General features: G+C 38.5%; 1 protein-coding gene across 1 annotated transcript; it reads right to left on the bottom strand.

The window, feature by feature from the left end:
• Nucleotides 1–5629: 5629 nt before the first annotated feature.
• LOC135196618 (cyclin-dependent kinase inhibitor 1C-like) lies at nucleotides 5630–8100 on the bottom strand. Its single transcript, XM_064223459.1, has 2 exons — nucleotides 8026–8100; nucleotides 5630–6814 (listed from the first exon to the last, which is right to left on the bottom strand). Exons 1-2 carry the CDS (start codon nucleotides 8098–8100, stop codon nucleotides 5630–5632), a joined length of 1260 nt encoding a protein of 419 aa, XP_064079529.1.
• Between the last annotated feature and the right edge of the window lie 2699 nt (nucleotides 8101–10799).

Here is a 10799-nt window from a genome sequence, read left to right as displayed (position 1 = left end):
TGATGAATCAATTCCTAAATAAATCACTAATAATTAAAGAAATATGTTTTCCCATTACAAAGCTTTTCCTCGGGGAAGAATTGATTCATGTCCACTCTAATATCAAGGACAACTTTTCCCAACGGAACCAAACAGCCCTCCTTAGATGGGTCTGCGACTGCGGAAAAACAGGTCTTGTACAGTAGAAACAAGCAATGATCTCAACTAGAGACTAAAGGGGCTCTTGCAACAACATAAAACAAGGATATACTTGAGTACTAAATGGGGACACTACCCTATAGGTGTGCATTCAATACAGCTTTCCTAATAGCTTTGCCTAGCCTAATACTGGGTTAGATTGACTCCACTTACACAGGATGTCACATCACTCTGCACAAAAGAGTTCTCCACATGTGTAGAGAGAATTTACTCCTATTGAGGCGTCCTAATGATTATCAAACTCACCAGAGCTATTGGCTAGAAACGACTCTAAACTTGAATCTCAAAGGGGTTTGGAAAGTGGTGGTACTCTATCCTCTAAGATGTACCAAACCAGTACTACCAGAGCAAAAACTCTGACAATTTCCTATAAGACAAGACCCATAAGACACAATTGCATTCCCAACCAGGGCACTATGTGAACTCTTGTACAAAATGTTTTACATCATACCTTTGTTCATTACCTCAAAAATATAGTTTTCACATTACTGGTCACTGTGAACAGAAAAAAAATTACATTTTCATCAATCTAACTAAGAAAAAAAAATGCAAAACAAAAATAACAAAAATTACAGCATTGTACATCATCAAACAAGTTTATATCTCTTCAATGAGACGTGAGGGAGGCACAATATTCCTAGCACCTCTTGTACGAACTACTTCAGTTACTATATCAGGCACATTTTCAGAGTGTGTTCCTTGTAACCAAACCATTCTTCATCACTTGGAATGTGAGATGTATGTGGTGTAGACATTATGGGTGGTGAGAGTGTTATTATGTTTGGGTGTTAAGTGTTGTATTGTCCCTGTATGTCAAACCAACTTCTGGTCCAAGTCCTTGATTTGACTTGATAAATCTCCCACTTGAGACCAAACGTCCTGGTAGGATTGAGTGAAGCTCTTAACCTCTTCATTACCGAAAGTTTGTTTGGAGGTAGGTGGGTACCACCATTGAAGTCTACTATACCGCACCGGGTGCATAAAGGTGGTACGCATAGTACCACCAAAACTCCTCTTTTCCAAGATAGGGATTCCAATCATTCTGTAATTCGGTTTGAAGAGGTTTGGAGCAAAATAAACAGTATGACACGATGCCAGACGTATGATGAACCCAAAAAAAATAGTATTATTACTGCTTATAGTAGTGTGTAGGTGACAGATGAACTGCGTCTCAACAAAAAATCACAAAACCAGACAAGCGTAAACATGTAATAACTTCTACCCAAGTAAAAAACCAGTTGTATCATCATTTACTGTATTTATTTATTTATTCACTTATTACATTTTACAATAAAAGATATGAACACCAGATAAATGAAGGTAGAAATAAAGCCTTATAGTAACTTTATATATAAAAAACCAAACCAGAGAAAAAGCAAAAAAGCGATTTTTTCTGAGGACAAGAAACTTGAAAAATTAGTTTAGATACCCCTAATGCCCCTAAAGTTGTTTTCTGTGATGAAACTAATCTTAGAAAACGTAGAAAATGACATCGCCCAATTTTTGAAAGATATACTATAAAATTTGCGATTTCCATATTTATTGGCGGGGCTTTCGCTTTAGTTTTTGCTCTTTTATTTTGTTATTACGTGCTTATTTACTGTTCTATTTTGATAATACTTTATGTGCATGTTCCAGGTGCAATATACCAACATTCTGTAAGACCGAATTTCTATTCAAGACCGTAGTTTTCTCACCGACCACCAGTGTCCCTTGTACAAAGGGACACTGAGTTTCACATTTTTTTCATAAAAAATCATTATTTTCCCTGTAGGATGATAAAACTAACAGAGAATATGCGTTATTATAGTGCTAATAATACCTGATAATTTCATTAGCCTGTCTTGATTAGTGTATTTTTGGCAAATATTTTTACGATGGGCACCCCTCCAAACTCGAGACACTACCGAGAGATTCAGTTCGGCAGCGAACACAATGTTTACATTCTGCTCACCCACCCGGTAAAGAAGGGGTTAATTGTCTGTAATGTTTGTTGTGTTTCTTGTTTCTAACTGAATTAGATCAATATATGATTCATCAGTTCCAGTCGCCATTGTTACAATATTTCAAACACTTACATATAATCAAATAATACAATGTAAACTACATTAAGAGACAAGGCCATACAATACTCTCCCTACAGAAATAATGAATATGCATGTAAATAAGTCATGACCTTAATCAGACAAAAATCAACAATATTGTATAATGAAATGCATACAATACGACAAAACATTATAAGTGACCTACATAATATATATAGGCACAGTGGGTCTGGATCAATAGCACTGGGCTACAGATCCAACACAGCTGCCACCAAATGCACGGGCGGTTTTTCTGCCACGACATTAAGATACGAGAAGAATAATACTATTGTACATATGCACTGTTGTCAGTCTTCTTGCCTGGAGACACGGGTCGGAGAATGGTACTGTCATAGTTGACACGGTGGGTATGAAGACTAACGTTTACGCTGCCTGGAAAATAGGGTAGGCCTGTCCTACCTGCTATTACATGATATTCCTTGTGTGTATGGGTCTTACTACTGATGAGGCCAGGTGATCTCTTCCCACTGGGAGGTAGTTGAAGTGCTGAATTCCATTTTAGGGGTACTGAAGAAAATTCCTGGTATTCAGCTTGTTTCTTTATTACTCATTACATCATGCCAAATTTCTCCCAGGCCTAGTCTCCTGGACTGATTAATTTACCTAGTCTTCAGAACTCCTGAACTAGATCTTTGGACTAGATCCCTTGATAGATCCCTGAAAACAAAATATTCATTTTATTTAATTTTTTGATTTCCAGCAATCAATACAAGCGCAGTTTAAAACTACAACAAAAAAATAACTCTTTATATTGAGACTTCAAAAAAAAATATATCAACTACAGATTATGGAATTGATTTTCTCATAGGATAAGTATCAAACATGGAATCAATTAATAAGTGTAAACCTTTTGATACTCTACTCCACACAGTACTAAATACTTGTACACAATATATGTCAATGGATAAGGTTACCTGAAAGATTTCTGAGAAAAACTTAAAACTAAAATGAGTAAAATTAGGCTAAGGTAGCCTTTAAACAGGATATAGTCTAGCCTAAGCTTCTTCAGAAATCGTTAAGGATAGCCTATGCAAAGTTTACTTGGCTGATATTTGACTAGGTTACAATAGGCCACAAAGTTAGGTTAGTTTAATGAGGGTACAGGCTAAGTTCTATGTAATTAAGTTTTCCATGAATTTATATAAATATATAGCCTAACTATTTATCAAAAATATTCATAATTCCTCATTCAAACAGGATTAGTCTAGGGTAGGCCTTCTTAAAATTACTGTAGTCTAGTCTAAGATCATGCTCAGCAGTGGAAATTTCCATGAGAGGTACCCTTTGGCACTGGTATTTGCAAAAACTTTATACAAACAAAACACTTATAACTGTTTTTTTAATGTTTTCAACCCTGTCAAACGCTTATAACTGCTTTTTTAATGTTTTCAACCCTGTCAAACGCTAAGTTACAACTCAAACTAACACAGCAAAATTTCATGACAACTAATGAACGTGAAGTATCTTTCACGACAATGAAAATCTTTCTCGTTAAGGCACTGCAACATGTCTGACTGGGCAGGCAACTCTGCACTTGAATTCTCGTCTGCTACTGTTCTTCCACGATAGTGATCTGTTCTATCTAATGAACTAATGGTAATATTACAACTTTAAAAGCTTACCTCGCCAAGGGAATAGATAATCATTTGCATCATTAATTTGGTAAAATAGCCAAAATGAAGAATGGACCGGTTGACGTCCTAACACTCGAGAGCATTCGTGATCCTTACATGTGTTGCTAGTGTTACCAAAATGCAGATGAAAGATTCAGGGCAGCGCTCCCATACTCAAAGTGAAAGATAAACAAAACAAGGGACTGGCTACACTGCCACACTCGTCCACAACAGAAACGAAAACATTTCACAGTTCCAATCACTTACAATAGCAGTGTAAAGATATTAGAGGAGGATGATGAATCAATTCCTAAATAAATCACTAATAATTAAAGAAATATGTTTTTCCCATTACAGTTTATTTCTGTCATCTTATCTATTCCTTATTTTCTTTTAGTAGTGGATTTCCTTTTCACTTTTTTCGCCTGAAGGTCAAACTTGAAATTCATTTATGCCTGATAAAAGTAACAAGCAAGATCCTTATAGATTAGGGGAATGCCTAAATGCAGTGAACTACACTACTCTCAAAATGGACGATGTCAAACGCTTGGTAGTCCCAGGCGAATGAAAATGACTTCAAGTCACCTTTCTTTATTTCTGTGAATCGGGTAAATTGAAGTCATTTTGTCCATCTTTGTCTTTTCACCTTATAATTGGGTCATCTACTACATTCTACAGCATTAAAAATATCCAGAATATCTAATAGGGACAGACCTGAACATTTGGCAAAGTTGTTAAGAAACATTGGTGTCATTTCGTACGTTAGATTAAGATCTTAAGTGACCTGGTATATTTTAACATTTCTAGCCATAGGTACGTCTCAAATACAGTTAGAACCTCGAACGTTGAAATAAAGATGCAATGCATTTCTACCCTAGAACAATCCACTATGTACTTGCTATGTATTTCTCTTCTTTATGTATTTCTTATTGTCTTTTGCAATTACTCTCAATGTGAACATTAAATTCTTTGGGAATTCGTATTTCAAGTTAATGACCCTTTTCTCTTGTTCTATATGAATAGTGTTTTAAGAACCCTTTTGGTGAATTATAGAATAATTACTTACTGTCGATAGCGCCTCAGTGGCTTGGTCGTATGGTGTTGGCGCACCACCTCGGTGTCCGCGAGTTCGATTCTCGGGCGTTCCACTGAGCGGTTAGAGATATGAATTTCAGGTGATAGAAGTTCACTCTCGAAGTGGTTCGGAAATCACGTAAAGCCGTTGGTCCCGTTGCTGAATAACCACTGGTTCCATGCAACGTAAAAACACCATGCAAACACACAAACAAACTTACTGTCGATGCGGTTAGGCCTATAAACAGTTTGGAGGCCTTTCATCTTTGATAGTGCTTTGAGTAAAATATTACCCCACTTACAATTTGCTTTAAGGCATAATGTAGCTTATTCTAAACCAACCACCATACATGAAGCACAAGTACGTTGAAGCTATGAAATTATTTATAGGGCATAGAGAATACTTGAAGAATAGTCCTATTTTACCCTAAGAATATTTCCATCTTTGTCTGAGCACCTATCCTTTTGATTTGCTGATATCATTTATAGGACTAGTCAACTAGGAAAATAACAAATGTTCCCGCGTCCATCATAACTTTATTACAACCTCTTTCTTGTTGTACATATTTCAACTTACAGTGTAGATGTCCAACTTACAAAACAAATATATTAAGGTACTACTGCCCTCCCTCTGCAACACTACTGGCCAGGTGTATGATAAAGAGATGAAGGTGATGAAGGAGCACCAAGTGATCCTGAAAAGTCAACACCACCGCCTCCTGGTGCAGAGGCACCTGCCCCTGCAGACGTGGAAGGACCATGATCAATGGGAAATCCTTCAAAACCACCCTGAGAGCTACTTCCCCCAGCTGCTGATGCTGCAGCCGCTCCAGAAGAGCCCTGACTATCAGATAAAGCTGCAGACCCACCTTGCAAGTCGGTGGCCCCTTGGTCATTGGCAATTATTAAAAGAGCAGGAGAACCAGCTACATGTGTATTAAGACCGTGGAGACCACCCTGATTCAGCAAAACGGGTGCAACACCACTTGAAACCTGAACGGGGAAGTGCTGCTGTGGTGAAATGACCTGTAATGTGGTAGGCACATTAGCTATGTGATGGACTGGATGATGTGGAATTGTGTGGAACTGGACACCTGAATGAGTGGGAATGGTGTGGAATGGAGCAGCAGAATGGGTTGGTATGACATGCAATTGTGTCAAGCCGTGAGGATGACTTGGGACAGTATTGAATGCGGGGCCAGCAGTGTGAATTGGAGCATGAAGAAGGGCTGGACCTGGAATGTGAGCATGTGTTACTGCAGGAGCAGGGGCTGCAAATAAAACTGGGGATGGAGCTGGGGCTGCATTTAGAGAATTAAAAACAATGGGTATTGGGGCAGGGGCAGCTTGAGTGGGAACGTGTACCTGATCAAATGTAGGGGCAGGTGATTGACTGGGTGCTGGAGCGAAGCTTGGACCAGGGGCAGCTGCTTGAGCAGGAACGTGTACCTGATCAAAGGTAGGGGCAGGAGATTGACTGGGTGCTGGAGCAAAGCTTGGAGAAGGGGCCGGAACAACTGAAGGAGCTTGAGCTGGAGACTTAGAAGCCGAGTGTTCTAGAGCTGCTTGTTGGACTTGAGCCAAAACGTTGGGCAGTATAACCACTGGATGGCTAACCTGAGGTCGAGAGGCTGGTCCTTGACCACTTGACAGTGAATTGGATCCCCCATGGGGAGTCAGGTAGCCAGTGCTGGGTGCAGTAGGTGCTGGAGAGACATTTCCTGCAGATTTTACGGCTTCTCCACTCAAGAGAGGGTTGGAAGGTACAGGGTGAGAATACTGGGGATACCCACAAGTCGTTGCGACTAAGATGCACAGCGTTATCTGAAACACGTTCGAGGATGAGAGTTAGAAACAGTTTAGAATTTGAATGTCAGTTTTCTTGCTACAGAACAGAAAGCTCTAGAAATTATTCAGCATTTCTTCTCTACTACAGAACAGACAGCTCTAGAAATTTACAGCATATCTGCTCAACTACAGAACAATCAGCACTAGAAATGTACACATTTCTGTTCTACAGTATGTTTTTAATAACTTTTTAGCATAATTAGACAATTTTACCTTGCAGAATTAATATCTTAGACACTTTACAAAAAAAAATATTTTCAACCCCATAAAGAATAAGTTATAAAAGTGCTTCCTTATTTTAGTAATACTGAAACATTGTTTTTGTGCTTTGTTTAAAGTATGCTCTCAAGAACTACAAATCAAAGAGCATCATCATGGAGAAAAGACAAGTGGGGCTCTGTAACCAGTTTCCACTTCATTGATAAAGTGATGAGTACATTTTTAGAACTTCCTATTGTGAATATTATTTTGTACAGGTAGCTAGCAGAAACGAACTCTTTGTGCTAAATAAGCATCAAGCACCATGCTTTCATGTGCGTAAGTTTGCGCATTTCATAAATATTTGTAGTTCTTCGAAAACACAAACTAAAAAAATGCATATATATGTATGTATACTTCATAAATATAGAGCGCCTCAGTGGCGTGGTCGGTTTAGTCTTGGTCTGCCACCTCGGTGGCCGCGAGTTCGATTCTCGGACATTCCATTGAGGTGTGAGAGATGTGTATTTCTGGTGATAGAAGTTCACTCTCGACGTGGTTCGGAAGTCACGTAAAGCCGTTGGTCCCGTTGCTGAATAACCATTGGTTCCATGCAATGTAAAAACATCGTCCAAACAAATAAAACTTTATCAATATATATATAATATATACATACATGTGTGTATATGTATGTGTATGTGCTTATTGATACAATTCTGTACAACAGTGGCCTTCATTATATCATTTGACATATTGAGATCTGGTTAAACTTTAGTAAATATCGTTAAAACAAATCAAAAGAAAACTAACATCATACTTCTTCTTCTTCTACAAGCTTGTCCCTATTTGGGGTCTGGTAATGGTTCTTCAATACATTCTTCCATTTCCTTCGGTCCAGTGCATCTTCCTCACTCAATCCCAACTCCCTCATATCTCTCTTCACGCAGTCGATCCATCGCAATTTTGGTCTACCTATAATCTTCGCCTACCTGGTAGTCCCATCTGAATTCATCCTCTCCCTTATCGGGTAGTCTTCCTCTCGTCTCTTTATATGTCCACGCCATCTCAGTCTACTTTACTTTCCCTCACCTTGGTTGAAGCTGGTGCTATTTCGAGAGTGCCTCTTAACATGTTCGAATTCCTAACCTTACCCTTTCTATAGTAGATTCACATCAACCGTGCATTTGATGTCTAGGCTCCTGATTGGCTGTTGATAAGCCAATCGCAAGGCTGGAAACTCTCTGTCTCTCTAGAGAGTTCACATGGGTAGAATGTATGTTCCACTCTTCTGAGGGATACTTTTGAAAGAAGTATCTGTCTCTTGAGAGAGACAGATTTTCCAGCCCTGCGATTGACTTATCAACAGCCAATCAGGACCGTCGTAAGGGACTGGCCTAGACATCAAATGCACGGTTGATGTGAATCTACTATAGTAAGTCCACTTTACCATCTCAACATCCTCATCTCAGCCAGTCAAACATGGCGCTGGAGCTTGCTCTTTGGTTTTATCGGCATCTACGATCACACAACACCCCACTACATTACCTCCAGCTACGCAACTAACATCGTATATATTTGAATAATCATCAATGTTATTTTCAGTAGCTGTTCAGTTAGTATGGCGAGAATTGTACCACTAATCATTACAAAAGCTAGACTCATTTCACCAGCCCTAGTATGATGACATTAAACTATTTGCTCATTAAGATAATATATTCAACAAAGTACTATTACGACCACTATTCCCTTCAGTAACATCTAGACTGAGAAGCGGTTCAGTCGAAGCCATCAATCTAGTATCACACTTGTTTTTTTTTTTTTTCTACGACGAACTGACCAATCTATTTTGTTTTTGCTACGAACTTCACATCTCGAGATCAGGTGAAACAATTAACCTTTCGAATCCGGACCCCATTACTGATAGGAAATCTTAAAACAATGCCCAGTTTCGTCCCAAAAAGGACCAGCAATTTCGACCGACACTCTCGGCCAACACTTTTGGCCAACACTTTCGACCAGCACTTTTGGCCGATACTTTCGACCAACTTTTCATGGATACCGTCTGGATAGTGATTTTTTTTTTTTTTTTTTTTTTGCAAAGCGAGGTGAATTTTATTCCGTAATATTTGTCCGATGGTTCTAGCACACGTGTGAGGTGCGAGTTGTAAATCTCTCTCTCTCTCTCTCTCTTCTCTCTCTCTCTCGCTCTCTCTCTCTTCTCTCTCCTCTCTCTCTCTCTGCTCTTCTCTCTCTCTCTCTCTTATATATATATATATATATATATATATATATAATATATATATAATATATAATATATATGTGTGTGTGTGTGTGTGTGTGTGTGTATGTAAATATCACTTACATATATAGATAAGCGATTTATATGTGTACATATATTTAACACTCAGATATATGCTTGTCAGTGAGTGGCCCATTTATGTATTATAAGAGAAATGATACTATATATATGTATTCCAAGTTTTTTAAATAAACATTTTGAAGATACTTCTATTTTTCTACCTCACCAAAAAGGTTAACAATACCGTGAACATCTTTCCTCTTCTTCCGAAGACTAAAGTTGACACCGAGTCATATTAAGCTCACAACTGATCCTCCGCTATCATTAGGCGCTTAAAATACCTTCGCTGACAAGCTAAGTTACGCTTGGTTTCATTCAGCAAATCCCCCCTTTCCCTAACCCCTACCCCTGTCTTGACCCCACCCCTTCCCCTATAACCCTACCTCCCTAAAAAGAAAGAAAAAAAGACAGACCGATACATTTGCAATCAACTACTAGTCCTAGATCGTCACACTCCCTTAGCCATTGATATCAGCACGTGGGTGTGTAACTTACCCTTAGCCAGCCTCTCTCTCTCTCTCTCTCTCTCTCTCTCTCTCTCTCTCTCTCTCTCTCTCTCTCGTAAGTAGCCATCTTGCTTGGTGAGTCGTACCCGCGTGAAGTCAGATTAATCAACAGATATCACAAGTTTAACATACGACTAGAATTTGAGAAATATCTAGAAGTGTTCGTGAACTATCGGTGATAAGATTAGTGTGAAAATAGTAGGATAAAGCGTCTTCTAAGTTAGTTTATCAAGTGAATACTATAAATCAGAACAAGATGGCAGTAAGTTCCAACTGCGGGAAGAGGTGGCGTAATTTGGCGTGTCCTAGCAGATTCGCAATACGATGAGGTAGCAGGAAGGGAACTGGCATTTCCTCATCTATGAAATCAGCAACAGTCCTAACCAAAAAGATACAAAAGCATTATAGATATATTAGAAGGATATAATCCTTCAAACTGGAACAAATCTAATGAAAACATCTTGAAAATAATTGAAGAAGTTCCAAATAAAATCCAAGTGGTCAAGAGACTCATAAAGAAAATATACATAAACCAACATATTCCGACAAAGAAAATGAATAAGGTGAATCTTGTGAATATCCTAATTGATGCATTAGGAAAAAAGAATGCCAAAAGCATGCAAACTGTGTAAGGTTTGGTATAGCATAGTCAATCCACAAAACCTAATCAGAAAATGTGCTGCATGCACATTCCGACCCATCCACAGTGTGCTGAGGTAATACAAGATTTGAGAAAAGATACAAGAATTTTTTGTTCAACATGTCTATCATGGATAGACAATGTTATTAAATCAAGATTGAATGTACAAATAGTTGAGGATGAAGAAGAAGAGGAAGAGGAGAAGAAGAAGAAAAAGAAGAAGAGGAAAACGGAAGAGAAGTAAACAAAAATGAAATG

This window comes from Macrobrachium nipponense, chromosome 18 (assembly GCF_015104395.2).
Source record: "Macrobrachium nipponense isolate FS-2020 chromosome 18, ASM1510439v2, whole genome shotgun sequence".
NCBI lineage: Eukaryota > Metazoa > Arthropoda > Malacostraca > Decapoda > Palaemonidae > Macrobrachium > Macrobrachium nipponense.
The sequence above is the reverse complement of the archived record's forward strand: the minus strand, read 5'-3'. Positions and strand labels throughout refer to the sequence as shown.